Consider the following 27,040-nt stretch of genomic DNA (forward strand, 5'->3'; position numbering starts at 1 on the left):
CGCCAACAAATTTGACAATCTGGAAGAAATGGATGCATTCCTAGAAACATATAAACTACCAAAATTGAACCAGGAAGAAATAGAAAGCCTGAACAGACCCATAACCAGTAAGGAGATTGAAACAGTCATTAAAAATCTCCAAACAAACAAAAGCCCAGGGACAGACGGCTTCCCGGGGGAATTCTACCAAACATTTAAAGAAGAACTAATTCCTAGTCTCCTGAAACTGTTCCAAAAAATAGAAATGGAAGGAAAACTCCCAAACTCATTTTATGAGGCCAGCATCACCTTGATCCCAAAACCAGACAAGGATCCCATCAAAAAAGAGAGCTATAGACCAATATCCTTGATGAACACAGATGCAAAAATTCTCACCAAAATACTAGACAATAGGATTCAACAGTACATTAAAAGGATTATTCACCACGACCAAGTGGGATTTATCCCAGGGCTGCAAGGTTGGTTCAACATCCGCAAATCAGTCAATGTGATACAACACATCAATAAAAGAAAGAACAAGAACCATATGATACTCTCAATAGATGCTGAAAAAGCATTTGACAAAGTACAGCATCCCTTCCTGATCAAAACCCTTCAAAGTGTAGGGATAGAGGGCACATACCTCAATATCATCAAAGCCATCTATGAAAAACCCACCGCAAATATCATTCTCAATGGAGAAAAACTGAAAGCTTTTCCACTAAGGTCAGGAACACGGCAGGGATGTCCATTATCACCACTGCTATTCAACATAGTACTAGAAGTCCTAGCCTCAGCAATCAGACAACAAAAGGAAATTAAAGGCATCCAAATCGGCAAAGAAGAAGTCAAATTATCACTCTTCGCAGATGATATGATACTCTATGTGGAAAACCCAAAAGACTCCACTCCAAAACTGCTAGAACTTATACAGGAATTCAGTAAAGTGTCAGGATATAAGATCAATGCACAGAAATCAGTTGCATTTCTCTACACCAACAACAAGACAGAAGAAAGAGAAATTAAGGAGTCAATCCCATTTACAATTGCACCCCAAACCATAAGATACCTAGAAATAAACCTAACCAAAGAGGCTAAGAATCTATACTCAGAAAACTATAAAGTACTCATGAAAGAAATTGAGGAAGACACAAAGAAATGGAAAAATGTTCCATGCTCCTGGATTGGAAGAATAAATATTGTGAAAATGTCTATGCTACCTAAAGCAATCTACACATTTAATGCAATTCCTATCAAAGTACCATCCATCTTTTTCAAAGAAATGGAACAAATAATTTTAAAATTTATATGGAACCAGAAAAGACCTCGAATAACCAAAGGGATATTGAAAAACAAAGCCAAAGTCGGTGGCATCACAATTCCGGACTTCAAGCTTTATTACAAAGCTGTCATCATCAAGACAGCATGGTACTGGCACAAAAACAGACACATAGACCAATGGAACAGAATAGAGATCCCAGAAATAGACCCTCAACTCTATGGTCAACTAATCTTCGACAAAGCAGGAAAGAATGTCCAATGGAAAAAAGACAGCCTCTTCAATAAATGGTGTTGGGAAAATTGGACAGCCACGTGCAGAAAAATGAAATTGGACCATTTCCTTACACCACACACAAAAATAGATTCAAAATGGATTAAGGACCTCAATGTGAGAAAGGAATCCATCAAAATCCTTGAGGAGAACACAGGCAGCAACCTCTTCGACCTCAGCCGCAGCAACATCTTCCTAGGAACATCGCCAAAGGCAAGGGAAGCAAGGGCAAAAATGAACTTTTGGGATTTCATCAAAATCAAAAGCTTTTGCACAGCAAAGGAAACAGTTAACAAAACCAAAAGACAACTGACAGAATGGGAGAAGATATTTGCAAACGACATATCAGATAAAGGACTAGTGTCCAAAATCTATAAAGAACTTAACAAACTCAACACCCAAAGAACAAATAATCCAATCAAGAAATGGGCAGAGGACATGAACAGACGTTTCTGCAAAGAAGACATCCAGATGGCCAACAGACACATGAAAAAGTGCTCCATATCACTCGGCATCAGGGAAATACAAATCAAAACCACAATGAGATATCACCTCACACCAGTCAGAATGGCTAAAATCAACAAGTCTGGAAATGACAGATGCTGGCGAGGATGCGGAGAAAGGGGAACCCTCCTACACTGTTGGTGGGAATGCAAGCTGGTGCAACCACTCTGGAAAACAGCATGGAGGTTCCTCAAAATGTTGAAAATAGAACTGCCCTATGACCCAGCAATTGCACTACTGGGAATTTACCCTAAAGATACAAACGTAGTGATCCAAAGGGGCACGTGCACCCGAATGTTTATAGCAGCAATGTCCACAATAGCCAAACTATGGAAAGAACCTAGATGTCCATCAACAGATGAATGGATCAAGAAGATGTGGTATATATACACAATGGAATACTATGCAGCCATCAAAAGAAAAGAAATCTTGCTATTTGCGACAACATGGATGGAACTAGAGCGTATCATGCTTAGCGAAATAAGTCAAGCGGAGAAAGACAACTATCACATGATCTCCCTGATATGAGGGAGTGGTGATGCAACATGGGGGCTTAAGTGGGTAGGAGAAGAATCCATGAAACAAGACGGGATAGGGAGGGAGACAAACCATAAGTGACTCTTAATCTCACGAAACAAACTGCGGGTTGCTGGGGGGAGGGGGGTTGGGAGAAGGGGGGTAGGCTTATGGACATTGGGGAGGGTATGTGCTTTTGGGTAAATTGGAAGGGGAGATGAACCATGAGAGACTATGGACTCTGAAAAACAATCTGAGGGGTTTGAAGTGGCGGGGGGGTGGGAGGTTGGGGTACCAGGTGGTGGTTATTATAGAGGGCACAGCTTGCATGGAGCACTGGGTGTGGTGAAAAAATAATGAATACTGTTTTTCTGAAAATAAATAAATTGGAAAAAAAAAAAAAAGAAAATAAAGGCCTTAAATGACACACAGGACCAGATGGACATCACAGATATATTTAGAACATTCCATCCTAAAGCAACAGAATACATATGCTTCTCTAGTGCACATGGAACATTCTCCAGAATAGATCACATCCTTGGTCACAAATCAAGTCTCAACTGGAATCAAAAGACTGGGATCATTCCCTGCATATTTTCAGACCACAATGCTCTGAAGCTAGAACTCAATCACAAGAGGAAATCTGGAAACAACCCAAATACATGGAGACTAAACAGCATCCTTCTAAAGAATGAATGGGGGTCAACCAGAAAATTAAAGAAGAATTGAAAAAATTAATGAAAACAAATGATAATGAAAACACAACGGTTCACAACCTGTGAGACACAGCAAAGGCAGTCCTAGAGGAAAATATATAGTGATACAAGCCTTTCACAAGAAACCAGAAAGATCTCAAATACACAACCTAATAATACACCTAGAGGAGCTGGAGAAAGAACAACAAAGAAGGCCTAAACCCAGCACGAAAAGAGAAATCATAAAGATCAGAGCAGAAATAAATGAAATAGAAACCAAGAGAACAACAGAACAAATCAACAAAAGTAGGAGCTGGTTCTTTGAAAGAATCAGTAAGACTGATAATCCCCTGGACAGACTTATCAAAAAGAAAAGAGAAAGGACCCAAATAAATAAAATCATGAATGAAAGAGCAGAGATCACAACTAACACCAAAGAAATACAAACTATTATAAGAACATACTATGAGCAACTCTATGCCAACAAATTTGACAATCTGGAAGAAATGGATGCATTCCTAGAGACATAAAAACTACCACAACTGAACCAGGAAGAAATAGAACACCTGAATAGACCCATAACCAGTAAGGAGATTGAAACAGTCATCAAAAATCTCCCAAAAAACAATAGCCCAGGGCCAGATGGCTTCCAGGGGAATTCTACAAACATTTAAAGAAGAATTAATTCCTATTCTCCTGAAATTGTTCAAAAAAATAAAAATGGAAGGAAAACTTCCAAACTCATTTGATGAGGCCAGCATCACCTTGATCCTAAAACCAGGCAAGGATCCCATTATAAAAGAGAATTACAGAAGAATATCCTTGATGAACACAGATGCAAAAATTCTCACCAAAATACTGGCCAATAGGATCCAACAGTACATTAAAAGGATTATTCACCACGACCAGAGGGATTTATTCCACGGCTGCAAGGTTGGTTCAACATCGGCAAATCAATCAATGTGACACAATACATTAATAAAAGAAAGAACAAGAACCATATGATACTCTCAATAGATGCTGAAAAAGCATTTGACAAAGTACAGCATCTCTTCCTGAACAAAACTCTTCAAAGTGTAGGGATAGAGGGCACATACCTAAATATCATCAAAGCCTTCAATGAAAAACCCACAGCAAATACCATTCTCAATGGAGAAAAACTGAAAGCTTTTCCACTAAGGTCAGGAACACAGCAGGGATGTCCATTACCACCACTGCTGTTCAACATAGTACTAGAAGTCCTAGCCCTGGTAATCAGACAACAAATGGAAATTAAAGGCATCCAAATTGGCAAAGAACTCAAACTATCACTCTTTGCAGATTATATGATACCACATGTGGAAAACCCAAAAGACTCCACTCCAAAACTGCTAGAACTTATACAGGAATTCAGTAAAATGTCAGGATATTAAAGCAATGCACAGAAATCAGTTGCATTTCTCTACACCAACAACAAGACAGAGGAAAGAGAAATTAAGGAGTCAATCACATTTACAATTGCACCCAAAAACACAAGACACCTAGGAATAAATGTAACCAAAGAGACAAAGAATCTATACTCAAAAAACTATGAAGTATTCGTGAAAGAAATTGAGGAAGACACAAAGAAATGGAAAAATGTTCCATGCTCCTGGATCGGAAGAAAAAATATTGTGAAAATGTCTATGCTACCTAAAGCAATCTACACATTTAATGCAATCCCTATCAAAATCCCACCCATTTTTTTTTCAAAGAAATGCAACAAATAATCCTAAAATTTATATGGAACCAGAAAAGACCTCAAATAGCCAGAGGAATATTGAAAAAGAAAGCCAAGGTTGGTGGCATCACAATTCTGGACTTCAAGCTCTATTACAAAGCTGTCATCATCAAGACACTATGGTACTGGCAAAAAAACAGACACACAGATCAATGGAACAGAACAGAAAGCCCAGAAATAGACCCTGAACTTTATGGTCAATTAATCTTCAACAAAACAGGAAAGACTGTCCAATGGAAAAAGGACATCCGCTTCAACAAATGGTATTGGGAAAATTGGACAGCCACACGTAGAAAAATGAAATTGGACCATTTCCTTACACCACACATGAAAATAGACTAAAAATGGATGAAGGACTTCAATGTGAGAAAGGAATCCATCAGAATCCTTGAGGAAAACACAGGCAGCAAACTCTTCGACCTCAGCCGCAGCAACATCTTCCTAGGAACATAGCCAAAGGCAAGGCAAGCAAGGGCAAAAATGAACTATTGGGATTTCTTCAAGATCAAAAGCTTTTTGCACAGCAAAGGAAACAGTTAACAAAACCAAAAGACAACTGACAGAATGGGAGAAGATATTTGTAAACGACATATCAGATAAAGGGCTAGGGTGCAAAATCTATAAAGAGCTTAGCAAACTCAATAGCTTAGCAAACTCAATAGCCAAAGAACAAATAATCCAATCAAGAAATGGGCAGAGGACATGAACAGACATTTCTGCAAAGAAGATATCCAGATGGCCAACAGACACATGAAAAAATGCTCCACATCACACGGCACCAGGGAAATACAAATCAAAGCCACAATGAGATACCACCTCACACCAGTCAGAATGGTTAAAATGAACAAGTCAGGAAATGACAGATACTGGCAAGAATGAGGATGAAGGGGAACCTCCAACAGGTGGGAATGCAAGTTGGTGCAACCACTCTGGAAAACAGCATGGAGTTACCTCAAAAAGTTGAAAATAGAGCTACCTTACGACCCAGCAATTGCACTACTGGGTATTTACCCTAAAGATAAAAATGTAGTGATCCAAAGGGTTACATTCACCTGAATGTTTACAGCAACAATGTCCACAATAGCCAAACTATGGAAAGAACCTAAATGTCCATCAACAGAGGAATGGATAAAGAAGATGTGGTGTATATATACAATAGAATACTATGCAGCCATCAAAAGTAATGAAATCTTGCCATTTGTGATGACGTGGATGGAACTAGAGGGTATTATGCTTAGTGAAATATGTCAACTGGAGAAAGACAACTATCATATGATCTCCCTGATATAAGGAGTAGAAATGCAGTGTGGGAGTTAAGGGGGTAGGAGAAGAATAAAAGAAACAAGATGGGATCGGGAGGGAGAGAAACCATAAGAGACTCTTAATCTCACAAAACAAACTGAGGGTTGCTGGGTGGAGAAGGGGTCAGGAGCGGGTGGTGGGATTATGAACATTAGGGAAGGTATGTGCTATGGTGAGTGCTGTGAAGTGTGTAAACCTGGCAATTCTCAGTCCTGTATCCCTGGGGGTAATAATACATTATATGTTTTTAAAAAAAAAATTAAAAATTTTAAAAAATGCATCTCTGGTAGACAGAAGATAGGAAGGTCTTGCATTTTACCAGTGTATCAAGGTCTACCTTTCCAGTAAAATACTTTACCTATTTTCACTTAATGTAATTGTTAATAAGTTAATCTAGGTTTATAATTTTACTATTTGTTTTCTTTTTTTTAAAGATTTTACTTATTTGTGACAGAGAAGAAGAGAAAGAGTACACACAAGTTGGGGGGGTGAGGGGCAGAGGGACAAGGAGTAGCAGACTCCCCACTGAGCAGGGAGTTCGATGTGGGGCTCCAACCCAGGACCCTGTGATCATGACCTGAACCCAAGGGAAGATCCTTAACCCACTGAGCCACCCAGGTGCCCCTAAGTCTTCTTTTCATCTCATCTGTTTATATGTATCTGTTACTATCTTTGTACCTCCTTTTATATTCTCTAAATACACTTTAAACTCTACTTTGATTTTCCTATTGATTTTTAGCTATACTTACTAGTATTTTATTTTTCATTTTTAGTGTTTGTTGTAGGAATCATAACATACACCTTTAAATTTTTTTCACAGTGGACTTAAGAGCTACTATTCTACCACTTCCATAAAATAAGAACCAAGTAAGGCACATCATTCTGTCTAGCCCAATCCTTTATTCTACAACTGTCGTATTACATCAACATGTGCCATAAATACCATGTTACAGTGTTGGTGTTGTAATTTTTGCTTTATATTATAAGGTTTAACTTATAGGAGGTAAGGAGGAGTTTTTTTTATTTATTCACATATTTACCAATTGCCATGTCCTCTATTCCATCCTAAAGATGTGAATTTTCATCTGGTATTATTTCCCTTTGGCCAGAAGAACTTCCTTTACCATTCTTGTTATGTATTTCTGCTGCAATGAAATCTTTTAATTCTTGTTTATCTGGAAAGGTTTTTATTTTGCCTTCATTCATAAACAGTATCTTCATTGACAGAATTCTGTGTTAATTTCTTTTTCCAGCATGTAAAGGTGTTCTAGAGCCTGCTAGCCAGCACTGTTTCTGATAAGTACTCAGCTTATGAGTTATTGTTATTGTTAATTCTCAGGGTGCTTTCAAGATTCTGTCTTTGTCATTTCAACTGCTTGTCTATGATATGCATAAGTGTGATTTTCTTGTATTTATTTTGTTCAGAGATCACTGGGCTTCTTGAATATGCACATTCAAGTTGGTGCCTTTCACAAATTTGGGGTAATTTTCAACTATTATTTTTCCAAACATTTTTGCTCCCATTTCTCCTCTCCTAGACTTACAGAATTCCATTACTTATACTTATAGAATTCCATTAAAATGTGTTGCTGGGGGGCACCTGGGTGGCTCAGTGGGTTAAAGCCTCTGCCTTCGACTCAGTTCATGATCCCAGAGTCCCGGGATCGAGCCCCGCATCGGGCTATCTGCTCAGCGGGGAGACTGCTTCCTCCTCTCTCTCTGCCTGCCTCTCTGCCTACTTGTGATCTCTGTCTGTCAAATAAATAAATAAAATTTTTAAAAATATATAAATAAATAATAAAATAAAATAAAATGTGTTGCTGCATCTTTGGATACTGTCTTACCACGTCACTGAGGCTAACTTCATTTTCTAAAATCTTTTTTCACTTTTCAGGTTAAATAACTTCTGCTGGATCCTTTGATACCATCCTACCAAGTCACTTAGGTTAACTTCATTTTCTAAAATTCTTTTTCACTTTTCAAGTTAAATAATTTCTACTCATCTATCAAGTTCATTGACTTATTTCCCAATCTTCTCTAATCCCATGGAATTTTTAAATTTCATATATTGTATATTTAACTACAAAATTTTCATGTTTCTATATTTGTGTCTACATTCATTATGTGCATATTTTCCTTTATGTCCCTAAACAGGTGCAACAGCTGCTGATTCTAATATGTGAGTCGTATCAGGGCTCATCTCAGTTAACTGCTTTTTCACTTTAAGTATAAGTCATACTTTTCTGCCCGGGATAACAAGGTGACAGTGAGAGGAGGAACATTTATACTAAGAGAAACTGACAAAGGTCCTGACCTGGTAACTCATTAGCTAAAGTTTAGACAATTAAAAAGGGAGATGTTGGAAAATTTAGGATGTAAGTTCTGAAACAGATGCTATAAATCATATGGGTACATACTTTCATAGAGAATAAAAACCAAAATATGATTATGAGATCATGAACACATAGATCATGTATCCATCATATACAGATCATATATACAGGTATTACCTTATTTATTGTACTTCACCTTACTGAGCTTCACAGTACATTTTTGCAAGTTAAAGGTCTGTGTCAAGCCTACATCAAATAAGCCTATCAGTGCCATTTTTCCAACAGCATTTGCTCGTTTGTGTCTCTGGGTCACATTTTGGTAATTTTTCAAATTTAAAATATTGCAAACGTTTTCATTATTATGATATTTGTTACAGTGATCTGTGATCAGTAATTATCAGATGCTGAAAGCTCAGAAGATGGTTAGCACTTTTGAGCAATAAAGTATTTTTTAATTAGTACTAGGTTGTTTTGTTAGACATAATTGCATTGCACACTTAAGAGATGATAGTATAATGTAAACTCAACTTTTACATGCCCTAGGAAACCAAAAAATTCACTTGACTCACTTTATTACAGTATTTACTGGGGTGATCTGTAATGGAACCTACAGTATCTCGAAGGTAGGCCTTGTATAAACATAAATTATAATATAAACAAAAAATATACATTCATCAATAGAACCTCTACCATTCCTCCTTTTTTTACTACAAGAACACATTAGAATATGGATTTCTTCTGAAGTGCAATGTACAATGAAATCTTTAAAATATAATTTAAAAAATTATTAAAAACTCCAGACTCCCTTTACAAGCATTAAATTTTGTCAGTTTCTATATAAACATAATTATATTTGGGAGCCAGCTGCTAAAATATGTTTTTGATCACCATAATTATTTCAGTCTACATATGATAAATGCAATGAACAGTACTTAGACATCAACAATTAGTACATATTTAGTCACATCATTTTATTCCAATTCACTACTAAAACTCATTAGAAATATAATTAAAGTATTACTTTCAAATGTCTATATAAATTTAAACAAATGAGTAAAAATAAACAAAGATAAAATTATAAATATGCTCAGTTTTAGAAATATTTTCAAAGATCACTCTGCAAAATATTATGATATATTCCCATGTAAGAATACAAAATTTTATCCTTACTTTATTGAAACTTTTCCGTATTTCATCTATGAGATACTAAATCATTTGTTCTACCACTACTGTTAAGTATACAAAGGAAACATCTATTTCATAATAATGAATAGGTATTTCAAATCTGAAAACCTCATTTCTCTTAAAAACTTCATGAACTACTTTGAGATCTTTATTTGTGTCAGCCAACTTATGCTGCACACCTTCAACAAACACCTGAACCTTATTCAGTTTAACTGATATTTATTATGCCTGTTAAATTGCATAGGAGTCACTCCATAAAATAGGTGAGAATTACATAACAAAGCTCACCTAAATCAAACATCCTTCACACTTCCTAAAAAATGCAGGGTAGGAAGAGAAACAACTGCTGTGTCTCTGCTGCCCTCTACAGGAATGGTTCTTTGAAGACACAGAAATTGTGAAAACCCAGACAGACATACCAACCAATACAGAAATTAACATCAGAGGAGGAGTCAAGATGGCGGAGAAGTAGCAGGCTGAGACTACCTCAGCTAGCAGGAGATCAGCTAGAGAGCTTATCTAAAGATTGCAAACACCTGCAAATCCATCGGCAGATGGAAGAGAAGAAGAACAGCAATTCTAGAAACAGAAAAACAACCACTTTCTGAAAGGTAGGACTGGCGGAGAAGTGAATCCAAAGCAACAGGAAGATAGACCCCGGGGGGAGGGGCCGGCTCCCGGCAAGCGGCGGAGCAACAGAGCACAAAATCAGGACGTTTAAAAGTCTGTTCCGCTGAGGGACATCGCTCCGGAAGCTAAACCGGGGCGAAGCCCACACGGGGTCGGCGTGACCTCAGGTCCCGCGGGGTCACAGAAGGATCGGGGGTGTCTGAGTGTCGCAGAGCTTGCGGATATTGGAACGGGAAAGCTGGCTGCAGAGACAGAGCCGACAGTGAGCTCGCAGCTCGGAGTTGCCTTGAACCGGTCCCAAGCTCAGTGAGCTCGGAGCGCGGCCGGAGGTTAGGCAGACGCGAGTTACTAGGAGCTATTCGCTGAGGGCGCACAGGGAAACGGGGCCCTGGGCTCTCAGCTCCTCCGGGCCGGAGACCAGGAGGCCGCCATTTGTATTCCCGTCCTCCGGAACTCTACGGAAAGCGCTCAGGGAACAAAAGCTCCTGAAAGCAAAGCCAGCAGATCACTCAGCCCGGCCCTTGGCCCCTGGTAAGGGCGGTGTAATTCCGCCTGGGGCAAAGACACTTGAGAATCACTACACCAGGCCCCTCCCCCAGAAGATCAACAAGAAATCCAGGCAAGACCAAGTTCACCTACCAAGGAGTGCAGTTTCAATACCAAGGAGAGAGCAGCAGAATTCCAGAGGAGGAGAAAACAAACCACGGAATTCATGGCTTTCTGCCTTTGATTTTTTAGTCTTGCAGTTAATTTAATTTTTTTCTTTTTCATTTTTTTTCTCTTCTTCTGCTAAAATTTTTTATAACTTTTACCCTTTTTTTTAATGATTTTTAACGAGATTATCTAATATATATTTTTTTTCTTTTTTATACTTTTCTTTATTCATTTTTTTATTAATTCTTTTTTTACTTTCTTTCTTTATGAACCTCTTTTTATCCCCAAATCAGAAGAGATCCTAATCTCTTCAATCTTTTTTTTTCTTAATTCTTTTTTAAATTCTTGATTGAATTTTTAATTCAATCTCTTTTTTTTAATTCTTTTTTTCTTTTTTTTCTTTTTCTTTTTGAACCTCTTTTTATCCCCAAATCAGAAGACATCCCAATCAGAAGAGATTGGGAGATCCCAATCAGAAGAGATCCTTGTGGAGGGTATGTGCTTGTGGGTAAATTGGAAGCTCCGGAGATGAACCATGAGAGACTATGGACTCTGAAAAACAATCTGAGGGGTTTGAAGTGGCGGGGGGGTGGGAGGTTGGGGTACCAGGTGGTGGGTATTATAGAGGGCACAGCTTGCATGGAGCACTGGGTGTGGAGAAAAAATAATGAATACTGTTTTTCTGAAAATAAATAAATTGGAAAAAAAAAAAGAGAGAGATTGGGAGATCCCAATCAAAGGAGATCCCAATCAGAGGAGATCCCTCACCCAATCGTGAGGGGGGAGAAATCCCCCCTCATGATTTGGGATCTCTTCTGATTTGGTTAAAGCATATTTTCCTGGGATTGTTGCCACCCTTTTAGTATTTTACTTGCTCCTTCATATACTCTTAGCTGGACAAAATGACAAGGCGGAAAAATTCACAACAAAAAAAAGAACAAGAGGCAGTACCGAAGGCTAGGGACCTAATCAATACAGACATTGGTAATATGTCAGATCTAGAGTTCAAAATGACAATTCTCAAGGTTCTAGACAGGCTTGAAAAAGGCATGGAAGATATTAGAGAAACCCTCTCCAGAGATATAAAAGCCCTTTCTGGAGAAATAAAAGAACTAAAATCTAACCAAGTTGAAATCAAAAAAGCTATTAATGAAGTTCAATCAAAAATGGAGGCTCTCACTGCTAGGATAAATGAGGCAGAAGAAAGAATTAGCGATATAGAAGACCAAATGACAGTGAATAAAGAAGCTGAGCAAAAGAGGGACAAACAGCTACTGGACCATGAGGGGAGAATTCGAGAGATAAGTGACACCATAAAACAAAACAACATTAGAATAATTGGGATTCCAGAAGAAGAAGAAAGAGAGAGGGGAGCAGAAGGTATACTGGAGAGAATTATTGGGGAGAATTTCCCCAATATGGCAAAGGGAACGAGCATCAAAATTCAGGAGGTTCAGAGAACGCCCCTCAAAATCAATAAGAATAGGCCCACACCCCGTCACCTAATAGTAAAATTTACAAGCCTTAGTGACAAAGAGAAAATTCTGAAAGCAGCCCGGGAAAAGAAATCTGTAACATAATGGTAAAAGTATTAGATTGGCAGCTGACTTATCCACAGAGACCTGGCAGGCCAGAAAGAGCTGGCATGACATTTTCAGAGCACTAAACGAGAAAAACATGCAGCCAAGAATACTATATCCAGCTAGGCTATCATTGAAAATAGAAGGAGAGATTAAAAGCTTCCAGGACAAACAAAAACTGAAAGAATTTGCAAACACCAAACCAGCTCTACAGGAAATACTGAAAGGGGTCCTCTAAGCAAAGAGAGAGCCTACAAGTGGTAGATCAGAAAGGAACAGAGACAATATACAGTAACAGTCACCTTACAGGCAATACAATGGCACTAAAATCATATCTCTCAATAGTTACCCTGAATGTTAATGGGCTAAATGCCCCAATCAAAAGACACAGGGTATCAGAATGGATAAAAAAACAAAACCCATCTATATGTTGCCTCCAAGAAACTCATTTTAAACCCGAAGACACCTCCAGACTTAAAGTGAGGGGGTGGAAAAGAATTTACCATGCTAATGGACATCAGAAAAAAGCAGGAGTGGCAATCCTTATATCAGATCAATTAGATTTTAAGCCAAAGACTATAATAAGAGATGAGGAAGGACACTATATCATACTCAAAGGGTCTGTCCAACAAGAAGATCTAACAATTTTAAATATCTATGCCCCCAACGTGGGCGCAGCAAACTATATAAACCAATTAATAACAAAATCAAAGAAACACACCAACAATAATACAATAATAGTAGGGGACTTTAACACTCCCCTCACTGAAATGGACAGATCATCCAAGCAAAAGATCAACAGGGAAATAAAGGCCTTAAATGATACACTGGATGAGATGGACATCACAGATATATTCAGAACATTTCATCCCAAAGCAACAGAATACACATTCTTCTCTAGTGCACATGGAACATTCTCCAGAATAGATCACATCCTCGGTCCTAAATCAGGACTCAACCGGTATCAAAAGATTGGGATCATTCCCTGCATATTTTCAGACCACAATGCTCTGAAGCTAGAACTCAACCACAGGAGGAAGTTTGGAAAGAACACAAATACATGGAGACTAAACAGCATCCTTCTAAAGAATGAATGGGTCAACCGGGAAATTAAAGAAGAATTGAAAAAAATCATGGAAACAAATGATAATGAAAATACAAAGGTTCAAAATCTGTGGGACACAACAAAGGCAGTCCTGAGAGGAAAATATATAGCGGTACAAGCTTTTCTCAAGAAACAAGAAAGGTCTCAGGGACACAACCTAACCCTACACCTAAAGGAGCTGGAGAAAGAACAAGAAAGAAACCCTAAGCCCAGCAGGAGAAGAGAAATCATAAAGATCGGAGCAGAAATAAATGAAATAGAAACCAAAAAAACAATAGAACAAATCAACGAAACTAGGAGCTGGTTCTTTGAAAGAATTAATAAAATTGATAAACCCTTGGCCAGACTTGTCAAAAAGAAAAGAGAAAGGACCCAAATAAATAAAATCATGAATGAAAGAGCAGAGATCACAACTAACACCAACGAAATACAAACTATTATAAGAACATACTATGAGCAACTCTACGCCAACAAATTTGACAATCTGGAAGAAATGGATGCATTCCTAGAAACATATAAACTACCAAAATTGAACCAGGAAGAAATAGAAAGCCTGAACAGACCCATAACCAGTAAGGAGATTGAAACAGTCATTAAAAATCTCCAAACAAACAAAAGCCCAGGGCCAGATGGCTTCCCGGGGGAATTCTACCAAACATTTAAAGAAGAACTAATTCCTATTCTCCTGAAACTGTTCCAAAAAATAGAAATGGAAGGAAAACTCCCAAACTCATTTTATGAGGCCAGCATCACCTTGATCCCCAAAACCAGACAAGGATCCCATCAAAAAAGAGAGCTATAACCAATATCCTTGATGAACACAGATGCGAAAATTCTCACCAAAATACTAGACAATAGGATTCAACAGTACATTAAAAGGATTATTCACCACGACCAAGTGGGATTTATCCCAGGGCTGCAAGGTTGGTTCAACATCCGCAAATCAGTCAATGTGATACAACACATCAATAAAAGAAAGAACAAGAACCATATGATACTCTCAATAGATGCTGAAAAAGCATTTGACAAAGTACAGCATCCCTTCCTGATCAAAACCCTTCAAAGTTAGGGATAGAGGGCACATACCTCAATATCATCAAAGCCATCTATGAAAAACCCACCGCAAATATCATTCTCAATGGAGAAAAACTGAAAGCTTTTCCACTAAGGTCAGGAACACGGCAGGGATGTCCATTATCACCACTGCTATTCAACATAGTACTAGAAGTCTTAGCCTCAGCAATCAGACAACAAAAGGAAATTAAAGGCATCCAAATCGGCAAAGAAGAAGTCAAATTATCACTCTTCGCAGATGATATGATACTCTATGTGGAAAACCCAAAAGACTCCACTCCAAAACTGCTAGAACTTATACAGGAATTCAGTAAAGTGTCAGGATATAAGATCAATGCACAGAAATCAGTTGCATTTCTCTACACCAACAACAAGACAGAAGAAAGAGAAATTAAGGAGTCAATCCCATTTACAATTGCACCCCAAACCATAAGATACCTAGGAATAAACCTAACCAAAGAGGTTAAGAATCTATACTCAGAAAACTATAAAGTACTCATGAAAGAAATTGAGGAAGACACAAAGAAATGGAAAAATGTTCCATGCTCCGGGATTGGAAGAATAAATATTGTGAAAATGTCTATGCTACCTAAAGCAATCTACACATTTAATGCAATTCCTATCAAAGTACCATCCATCTTTTTCAAAGAAATGGAACAAATAATTTTAAAATTTATATGGAACCAGAAAAGACCTCGAATAGCCGAAGGGATATTGAAAAACAAAGCCAAATTTGGTGGCATCACAATTCCGGACTTCAAGCTTTATTACAAAGCTGTCATCATCAAGACAGCATGGTACTGGCACAAAAACAGACACATAGACCAATGGAACAGAATAGAGAGCCCAGAAATAGACCCTCAACTCTATGGTCAACTAATCTTCGACAAAGCAGGAAAGATTGTCCAATGGAAAAAAGACAGCCTCTTCAATAAATGGTGTTGGGAAAATTGGACAGCCACGTGCAGAAAAATGAAATTGGACCATTTCCTTACACCACACACAAAAATAGATTCAAAATGGATTAAGGACCTCAATGTGAGAAAGGAATCCATCAAAATCCTTGAGGAGAACACAGGCAGCAACCTCTTCGACCTCAGCCGCAGCAACATCTTCCTAGGAACATCGCCAAAGGCAAGGGAAGCAAGGGCAAAAATGAACTTTTGGGATTTCATCAAAATCAAAAGCTTTTGCACAGCAAAGGAAACAGTTAACAAAACCAAAAGACAACTGACAGAATGGGAGAAGATATTTGCAAACGACATATCAGATAAAGGACTAGTGTCCAAAATCTATAAAGAACTTAACAAACTCAACACCCAAAGAACAAATAATCCAATCAAGAAATGGGCAGAGGACATGAACAGACGTTTCTGCAAAGAAGACATCCAGATGGCCAACAGACACATGAAAAAGTGCTCCATATCACTCGGCATCAGGGAAATACAAATCAAAACCACAATGAGATATCACCTCACACCAGTCAGAATGGCTAAAATCAACAAGTCTGGAAATGACAGATGCTGGCGAGGATGCGGAGAAAGGGGAACCCTCCTACACTGTTGGTGGGAATGCAAGCTGGTGCAACCACTCTGGAAAACAGCATGGAGGTTCCTCAAAATGTTGAAAATAGAACTGCCCTACGACCCAGCAATTGCACTACTGGGTATTTACCCTAAAGATACAAACGTAGTGATCCAAAGGGGCACGTGCACCCAAATGTTTATAGCAGCAATGTCCACAATAGCCAAACTATGGAAAGAACCCAGATGTCCATCAACAGATGAATGGATCAAGAAGATGTGGTATATATACACAATGGAATACTATGCAGCCATCAAAAGAAAGGAAATCTTGCCATTTGCGACAACATGGATGGAACTAGAGCGTATCATGCTTAGCGAAATAAGTCAAGCGGAGAAAGACAACTATCATATGATCTCCCTGATATGAGGGAGTGGTGATGCAACATGGGGGCTTAAGTGGGTAGGAGAAGAATCCATGAAACAAGATGGGATAGGGAGGGAGACAAACCATAAGTGACTCTTAATCTCACGAAACAAACTGTGGGTTGCTGGGGGGAGGGGTGTTGGGAGAAGGGGGGTAGGGTCATGGACATTGGGGAGGGTATGTGCTTTTGTGTAAATTGGAAGGGGAGATGAACCATGAGAGACTATGGACTCTGAAAAACAATCTGAGGGGTTTGAAGTGGCGGGGGGGGGTGGGAGGTTGGGGTACCAGGTGGTGGTTATTATAGAGGGCACAGCTTGCATGGAGCACTGGGTGTGGTGAAAAAATAATGAATACTGTGTTTCTGAAAATAAATAAATTGGAAAAAAAAAAGAATTTAAAATAAAAAAAAATAAAAATAATAAAAATTAAAAAAATAAAATAAATTAAAAAAATTTAAAAAAAGAAAGAAATTAACATCAGTAATCAACTGTATTTGTCAAATGTGCTAAAAGATGACATTATAAAGAGAAGTTATTGCTATTCTCTTTATTTCTATCATGCTTTTTCTCCAAGTAGTTGAACATGTAGTTAAACTGTTAAGTAATTAAGAGAATTTGGAATCAGATTCTTTAAGTTAGAATCTGATTCTGCCATTTATTATCTGTATTTCCAGTCTCTCATCTATAAAATGGAGTTATTAGTGACAGCTAGCTGACATGATCAGCACTTCAGTAATGTGCCTGACATATAGTAAAAACACAGGGTTATCATGTTATTAATTGCTATTACTATTATTGACACTGTAACAAAATGGCCAGGACTACAGCTCAGAAACCAGTGCTCCTGAGTTAGAATCCTGGCTCAGTCACATACTACTTTATGACCAAAGAAAAATGACTTAATCTCTATATGCCTTAGAATCCTCTGAAAATTAGGGATGGTAACAATAGTTCCCATTTCACAAGAGTGATTATGAGGTTTAACTAAGCTAATGTACATAGTACAGCACTTAGAAGAATGTCCCACAAGGAAGTATTCATAATGTTAGCATGTGCTATTATTATGAGTTCAGTTCCCCTTACTTAAGCGCTACCAGAATTCTGCTCCAGAGAACTGGTGAAATTATGCTCACAGGCCAGATTGTTTCCTAAGTCAACAACTTCACTCATGTCAGCCTGAGCAAGTAATTCAAAACAGAACTAAATAATAATGTTTCCCACTGAGTGAAAGCATGGTTCTCCCACAGAGTAAGTATCCACACACCATATATGTTCTATTTCTACATTCATGAATGAGAGACAAATAGCGTATGTTCATAAAATAGTAACTATTATTCAACAGTAAAAAGATAAGGGACAGTTTGTTTCTGGAGAACTAAGTAATACAAAATTCCTAATTACAATATAAATCTTCCCCTCTTCCATTTCATTCAATGTACATGGCTCATTTAAACATTATAAAACACTGCTGACACCCTACTCGTATCTCCTGCCCTATCTTCAGTGACACTGGCTCTATCTCCAGTTTCCAGCAATTCCATTTCTTTGGAATTTCTCTAGCTGCCATAAGCCATTTTTCCCCACTTGCGCAGTAGTCTATACGAACGAGGAAATATTCCATCACCCAAATTCCACCAAGGGCCATCCCATAACCAAGGAATGAAGTTACGTAAGTAATTCAGCACTCTTGCCCCTTTCCTGTCGCCTGATGGGATAATCCTGAGGCTCCCAGAGTTTTACAGCAGTGCTAAGTTACAGATCCCCACAATAATGAATGATCCCTGACTGACTGCTATTCCATCCCAGGCTCACTTGCTCACCACTACTAGGTTTTCTCAGGGCATGCTTCTATGCAAATTCAAAGACAAATATTCACAGAAACTGTGAATATAAGACAAGTCCACAAAAACCATCACATATTTTACTTTTCTCAACCAACCTGAAATGCTGAATAAACAAAAGAGAAAAGTTAAGGTATTGTGTAAGTATGAGGAAGGAGGTGCTAGTGTAACTGCAAATGTTGGGCAGAGCATGCAAGTATGACTTAATCTCCTGAGGGCAGATGCCAAGACAACATCAGCTATAGAAGAGATTCACTGAAGGAAGCACCTGCAAAGGATCAAAGGGAGAAAGTAGAGTCAAGGAGAGATTTAGGACCACAGTGTAGGTCTGAAAACTATAAGAGGACAAGAAGTAAAAAATAAAGAGAACTGAGTAAAAGATGAGTAAAAGATGCAGCACATGGGTAACATGGCCCTAGTACAAACAAAATGAAGGATCCTGAAGGATGGCAGTTGGGGCTGTCAATCAACTGTGTTCCTTGCAGCTGAAGATCTGAGTGCACATTACCACAGCTGCACTGCAGAGAATGATGATGCAAAGTGATATTATTTCAGCAACTTGAAAAATGTGTCTAGTGAAAAACTTCCTCTCCTCCAAGATTGTTGGTTATTAATATGTACTACTCTTTTGCATGATTATATACTTCATATAATGCAGTATCAAACTGTACGGATTCTTTGGTAAACTGGCTTACTTCCTCAATATTATTCATGATGATAATATAGCACTTTACTTTATACAAACCAATTTGCCTGTATTCATAGAAAATTAGCTTTCAGAAGTTTTTTCTCTTCTAAACAAGGCTATAATGAATAGTCACGTATATATATATTCCTTTAGCCATGTGTGAAAATTCCTCTGAACAGTGGCTTTCAAATATTTTTACTTAAGAACAGTAAAAAATACATTACATATTGTAATTCAACACACATAAACCAATAAATGTAACTGAATAAAAAATTGCAGGAAAATACAAACTCATACATTCCAATGTAGTCTGTTTTATTCCACTGTATTGTATATACAACATTTCATTTTTAATTTATACTTCCCATACTACTAGTGAGACTGAGCATCTTTTCACATGCTTAGTAGCCATTCAGGTTTCCCTTTCCTATTCATGACCTGAATTTCATTTGGGCTATGTCTTTTCCTTACTGGTTTGTTCAAGTTCTTGATATATTCTGGATATTACTACAGAATGTCCTTTTCTAGAAAACATTTTTTTTTAAGAAAATATTTTTTAATGCAAACAATAAATTTACTTGGTTCAAAATTCAAAATAGCATACAAGTTATTTAGTAAAAACAGCTTCCTACCACTCTAGAGATATTCCATATAAACACATATTCTTCCATTTTTTCCTTTTTTAAATTTAAATTTTGTTAGTTAACATACAGTGCAATATTGGTTTCTGGAGTAGAATTCAGTAATTCAACACTTACATGTAGTACCCAGTGCTCATCACACAACTGCCCACTTTAATACCGCCCATCTAGCTGATGACCTTCTCACCTTCCTCTAGCAACCCTCAGTTTGTTCTCTGTAATTAAGTCACTTATGACTTTCTTGCTTTTCCCCCTTCCCACACGTTCATGTTTTCTTTCTTAAATTCCACATATCAGTGAGATCATATGGTATTTTCTTTCTCTGACTTATTTTACTTAGCATAAGTAATCCATTCTGATATCCTGTGTCTTTTGATTGGGGCGTTTAGTCCATATACATTCAAAGTGATTACTGAAAGATATGAATGTAGCACTGTTGTGTTACCTGTAGAGCTGGTGATTCTGGTGATGTTCTCTGGTCCTTTCTGGTCTTTGTTCTTTTTTGGTATTTTTTTCCCCGCTCATAGAGTCCCCTTAGTATTTCTTGCAGGGCTGGTTTAGTGGTCACAATCTCCTTTATTTTTTGTTTGTCTAGGAAACTCTTTATCTCTCTTTCTATTCAGATGACAACCTTGCTGGATAAATAATTCCAACCCATTACATTAAATATTGGAATACTGGAATAATACTCCCAACTCATCCCATTGACTAATTCCAACGTACCACTTTGAATAATTCCAGCTCATCTCAGTGAATATTTCCTTCAACTCCCTTATGGCCCACAAGGTTTCAGCGGACAGATCTGTTGTGAACCTGATCTGTCTTCCCTCATAAGATAAGGACTTTTCTTTATTTTGTTGCTTTCAGGAATCTTTCCCTATTTTGTGAATTTGACTATGATATGCCTTGGTGATGGTTGCCTCTTTTTGAATTTAATGAGATTTCTCTGCTTTTTGGATTTTAATGCCTGTGTCTTTCTCCAGGTTTGGGATGTTTCCACCTATAATTTGTTTGAATAAACTGTCCCTTTTTTTCTCCCTACATCTTCTGGGACTCCTATGATACAAACGTTATAAGAGTTTAGTAAGTTGCTGAATTCCCTATGTCTACCTTTGTGATTCATTACCTGTTTTCTTCTTTTTTTTCAGCTTCCTCATTTTCCAACTTTTTATCTTCTATATCACTGATTCAGTCCAATGATTCACCTGTCCTCATTCTTAGGGCCTCCACTTGGAACTGCATCTTGATTACAGCATTTTTAATTTCAGCTTGACTAGATTTTAGGTCTTTTATCTCAGCAGTACAGGATTCTCTAGTGTCTTCTATGCTTTTTTTCAAGCCCAGCTAGTACCCTTATAATCATTGTTTTAAATTCTAGTTAGCTATATTGATTAAATCCCTGGCTGTGAGTACTACCTGCCATTCTTCTGGAAAAAATTTCCCTATCTCATCATTTTGTCCAGAAAAGAAAGGAAGACCGGGAGCTGGGTGGCTCAGTTAGGCCTCTGTCTTCACCTCAGGTCATGATCTTGGTGTCCTGGGATCGAGCCCTGGGGCAGGCTTCCTGCTCAGCAGGGACTCTGCTTCTCCCTCTCCCTCTGTCCCTCCCCCAACTTGTGCTTGCTCTCTCAAATAAATGAATAAATAAATCTTAAAAAAAATAAAGAATCTAGATCCCAAAGTAAGAAAAAAATATAAAAATAAAAAATGCTAATGAAAGTAAACAAAAAATAAAAATATAAAATGTACATATAAAACTGTAAACAACTTTTTAAAAAGAATTGCAAAAAATAAGAAAATAAATGAAAAAGAAGGAAGTAAAGAATAAAAGTCCAAAGGAGGCTAGATACTATTTTTCCTCAGTGCTGAAGCTTTCAGAACTCTATGATCAGTAAACTCAGTGCAAGCAAACTGTTTTACTGGCTTTCTTGGGAAGGGGTCTGTTGTGCTGATTCTCAGGTGGACTTGCCCTCAGTGGTGGGGGAAGATGGGGAGCAGCAGCCAGGGAGGCAAGGCTTGGTAATAAGCAGCTCCAGAATCCACTAGGTGGCCCTGTTTTTCTCCCTGAAGACTTTCAGTGCTGATGGGTATGTGGGATGAATATGGTGGCACCCCACTCTCTAGCCCAAGAGCTGAAAACTCACATCCCCCACTCTTCAAAGAACCCTCACAGAAAAGCAGTCAATCACTCTTGTCTCCCTAGTTGCCATCGGAACCCTGTGTTCACCCTGTCTGTGTCCAAGCTTTTTTACCTCAGGCATGCATCTGAGTTTCGAAACTCCAAATTTTAGGGACTTCTGTGGCACAGACCTGTGTTGAGTCCTAGGGGAGGGTCTTTACACAATTTTGCAGGACCCCCCTGACCCCCCGCTTCTTGACAGGCTGCATGATCCAGTAATGAAAGAGATTCAGGTGGCAAAAGAGGAAAATTATTAACCAAGACCAAAACCAGAAAAAGGATGAGCTTGCATTAAAAAGAAAAGATCCTATGGCTTAGGCTGAATACCTATTTTCCTTCTTGAAATCTGAAATTCCAGTACATGCAAGGCAGAGAAAGTGTCTACTTTACCAGCCCCCAACAGAAAGTCTGGGCATTGAGTCACCAATGAGCTCCCCTGGCAGGCAACATTTTACAGACATTATCAAAAACTCACTGCTAGAGCAATTAAGCATACCTTGTGTGACTCCACTGGAATAAAACTCGTGAAAGATTGCTGATTTTGCTTTGTATTGTTTCACTATAATAAATCATAGCCCTGAGTTTGACTGTACACTAAATGCTGAGAGTCCTCATAGTGAATTACCAAACTTCAACATGGACTTGGAGCAGATTCACCACATACTCAAAAAGTTTGATCAACTCCAAGCAGAAAACCACCTGTAGGCATATCACAATCACACTGCTTAAAAGAAGTGATAAAGAAGAAGTAATAAAAAATCAAGAATGAGAGGGGACCCTGGGTGGTTCACACAGTTGAACAACTGACTCTTGATTTCAGCTCAGGTCAACATGTAAGGGTCCCTGGACTGAGCTCTCTGCTCAACACAAAGTCTGCTTGAAATTCTCTCTCTCCCTCTCCTGCCACTCCCCACACCTCCCTCAAATAAATAAATCTTAAAAAGAAAAAATCAAGAATGAGAATAGCTTCAGACTTAATAGCAAATCTGGAACTAGAAGACAATGAAATAATGCCTTCAAAATTCTGAAGAAAAATAATTTCCAAACTAAAATTCTATTTAAATTGCCATCCACTTATCAAAGTGTGATAAACTCATCTTCTGACATGCCATTTATCTTCCATAAATCCTCTCATTGAAAGCTAATAGAAGATGTCCTCAATCATACTGAGAGTGAAAACCAAGAAAAAGGAAGACATGGAATGCAGGATAAAGTTGCTCTACACTAGAAAGAGATGAAGGGAATTACCAGGAAGATGGTGAAGAGAGATGTAAGGGTAGCTAAATTCACAAAGCAGAGAGGATGAGTTCAACTTAGAGCAGCTAGGAGCTTGTGGGAATGAGCTCTCCAAAAAGACAAAACAGCTGGACTGCCTACTTTGCCTGAAAACCTTTACAGGAGAGCTAAACAATGGCAAAAAAAAAAAGTAGTTTTATTAGCAATAAATAAAGTTAGGCAAACAAAAACCCAAAATAATTAACTCCAAGGAAAATGAAAAGTTGTGAAGGAAAAATAATCTAATTAATATTTATTTACCTTGGTTATGAATATTATGCAATGCTAAATCCTAATCTAACCAAATCTTGATACATGTGTCCTGAGAGAATAGAGGAATGGAAAAAGTTTCATATGTTAGCAGGTGCAGGGAGTGGGTGAGGAGGAGTGGGTTACCCATGTTACCCATGTTTATAAGCACATTACAAGCATGTTATTTAGAGACGAGGAGGTAAATAATGAAAGAATCACTAAGAGTCAAAAGTGACTGCCCTGGAAAAAGGAGTTAAAAATGAAACACCAAAAGACTATGATTAACAAATGTCCTAACCAGAATTTTGAGACAAATGGTACTTACCTTTACAAGCTCAGAGGGCCTCTCTTCACTAGTCGAAGAATGATTGCTTGAACAAGAACCACAGTCTGATATTTCCACAACACTCTCCCCATCTTCAGATTCATTATACTCACTAGTATCTTCCCTGTCACTGTCAATCTCCCAGTCAATAAATTGTAGTTCATCTAAAAAATACAATTTTAAATAATTGTATATATGCTTAATGTTTCTTAATCTATTTCTTTATTCTCAGTAGTTAAAAACATCCTTATTGCTGAGTAAATTTTAAAATGTATATTAAAAGACTGTGAAAAATACACTCCTACTCTTATCTCTAGCCATCCTGTTTCTCTTATCTCTTATCTCAGGTAACTACTTTTATTAGCTATTTTTGTATCTTCCTAGGGTTTTTCCAGCATGTTCAAGGAAATAAAATACAATTTTTTTCCTTCTTTCTGATACACTTTAATTTTTTTTTTTTTAAACTTAACAGAGGTTTTCCATATCAGTAACAGGGTATCCTCATTCTTTTCTACAACATAGTATTCCACTGCATAGCTTACCCACAGTTTATTTAATCAGTGTCCTTTAAAAAAAAAAAAAAAGATTTTATTTATTTATTTGACAGAGAGGCAGTGGGGGAGGGAATATGAGCAGGGGGAGTGGGAGAGGGAGAAGTAGGCCTCCTGCCCAGCAGGAAGCCCAACATGGGGCTCAATCCCAGGACCTGAGCCAAAGACAGATGCTCAACAACTCAGCCACCCAGGGGCCCCTTTAATCAGTCTCTTGTTTTTTTGTTTTGTTTTGTTTTTTAAAGATTTTATTTATTTATTTGACAGACAGAGATCACAAGTAGGCAGAGACGCAGGCAGAGAGAGAGGAGGAAGCAGGCTCCCTGCTGAGCAGAGAGCCTGATGTGGGGCTTGATCCCAGGACCTTGAGATCATGACCTGAGCTGAAGGCAGAGGCTTAATCCACTGAGCCACCCAGATGCCCCATAATCAGTCTCTTGTTAACAGATTTCTTAAAGAATTGAACCTAAAACTTTTTTTATAGATTTTGCATCAAGTTTTAAAAAAACAAGGAAATTTAGTTTTTAGTTTGCTTTTATTAGCATTGTTATCTAGGTGCTACTTTTGCAAAATTTAATTTGGAAGTTAAATTATTTTCATATTTCAAATAACCAAATTTAATCTATTTTTAAAGAAATAAAAGTAGCTATTAGGGGCAAATTAATCTCTGAGGTATCTCTGAGGCATGTAAGATAAACCTTTCCTACAGTACAAAGCCCAAGTATTCCTTCACGGCTACTTCAGCAACTCAGAGGGCTAGTAAGATATCTTGACCCTATTTTAGAGGTATACTAGCAACAATCTTATTTCCAGATAGAAGTAATATTAAAAATAAAATAACTTACTAGCTTTAACACCTGAAAGGGAATTCAAAACTTAAAAAAAAAGAAAAGAAAAGAAAAATTTAAGCTAAAGGTAAAAGTATGGAATAAAGCAAACAAAAATGTAAGTCTTCTTTTTTTTGATACCGCTGTTCCAGAAGATAAAAGTCCACTAGAGTGATTATAAAAGAATGGAGGTCAGACTAGTCTGGGAGAAGCAGACACATAATGGCAGTAAAATAACTGCAGCAACCACTCTTACCATTAGAGAATGGCAGGGAAATACCACATGTAACAACACATTTACTCATGGAAGTCAGGCAATGGAACACATAAATTCTCCAGGTTGCTGAAGCATCACAGCAGAAAGCCAAGGGAAAGGCAGAGCTCTGAGGAATGCAAGTGCCCCCAGAGCTATTGTACTTTTGTAGCATGTCCATTTGTTCCTCATTCATTCAGTAAAAGCAGTGCTACAGAGAGCCTACTACATCATCCTAGACATTTAAAATACCAAAACAAACACAGGAGATAATACAGAACACTGTTCCTACCCTGGAGAAGCCCATCGATGAATAACACTTATACTGCAGCTTCTGAGTGCTATAAAATGATATACCACAACCCAAACTAATAAGACCTTTCATTCTTCACAATAATTTTATGAAGCAGGCAAGACAATTACTGATGAAGAAACTGAGTCTCCAAAAAGTTAAGAAGCTTTTTCAAAGTTACAAAAAAACACAAATGCAGGGGGAATATTTTTTTTTTTTTTTTTAAAGAAAAGATTTTGACAATTTTAATTCAGGGCTCTTCCCTCTCAATCACAATTCTGGGCCTTAAGGCCCAGAGACTCTAATCCAATATAAGTAGAAGGAGGTCTAGGTATATTGTGTTTAAAACTCACCTGGTAGATAGAGAGGAGAGAGGAGATTGGGGAAATTGGACGGGGAGACGAATCATGAAAGACAATGGACTCTGAAAACAATCTGAAGGTTTTGGAGGGGCAGGGGTGGGAGGTTGGGTGAACCTGGTGATGGGTATTATGGAGGGAACTTATTGCATGGAGCACTGGGCATGGTGCGTAAACAATGAATTCTGGAAAACTGAAAAGAAATTTTAAAAAAAATTTTTTAAAAAAACAAAAACCAAAACTCACCTAGTAATTCTGATAAGAAACCAAGTCTCCTAATCACCAAAACAGTGTTAAAGCACACAGCACTTCGTTAGACATCCCTAACTATAAATATTAACTGGCACACTTGTTAACTATGTGACTCCGGGTAAGCGATTTGACTTCTCTGAGTCCCAAATTCCTTCTGTAAAATGAGGGTACTCAGCTCATATCTGAGGGTACTCAGATATAGTAGATACAGTAGATAAAAGATATAGTAGATAAAAAAGAAAATAACATACATTATATCCAGCCAAGTGTCTGAGGTAAAACAAGAAACTGATAAACAGTAATTAAAGGTAAAAAGCAGTGAGGGGAGGAGGAGATGGAAAAGGAACAGAGAAGAGAAAGATAAGCCAGCAGTTACACACATGATTAGATACACTTAAGGGGATCGCGTACTTGTTACCGAATAGTCAACTTGCTTAAGAAAAGTCAACAATTTGTTAACACATTTCAAAGTAATTAGCTCAAAG

At 37.8% G+C, this 27,040-nt stretch overlaps 1 protein-coding gene across 7 annotated transcripts in view; it reads right to left on the reverse strand.

Moving 5' to 3' along the window:
- The window catches only part of SPIDR (scaffold protein involved in DNA repair), a 693,030-nt gene that overhangs the window by 565,866 nt on the left and 100,124 nt on the right, over positions 1–27,040 (reverse strand). For all 7 annotated transcript variants that reach the window (XM_044245633.1, XM_044245631.1, XM_044245632.1 and 4 more), the window contains one exon: positions 24,022–24,185. In XM_044245633.1, the coding sequence (XP_044101568.1) occupies positions 24,022–24,185 (164 nt within the window). The remainder of the gene's footprint in view (positions 1–24,021; positions 24,186–27,040) is intronic.

Source organism: Neovison vison, chromosome 4 (assembly GCF_020171115.1).
Source record: "Neovison vison isolate M4711 chromosome 4, ASM_NN_V1, whole genome shotgun sequence".
NCBI lineage: Eukaryota > Metazoa > Chordata > Mammalia > Carnivora > Mustelidae > Neogale > Neogale vison.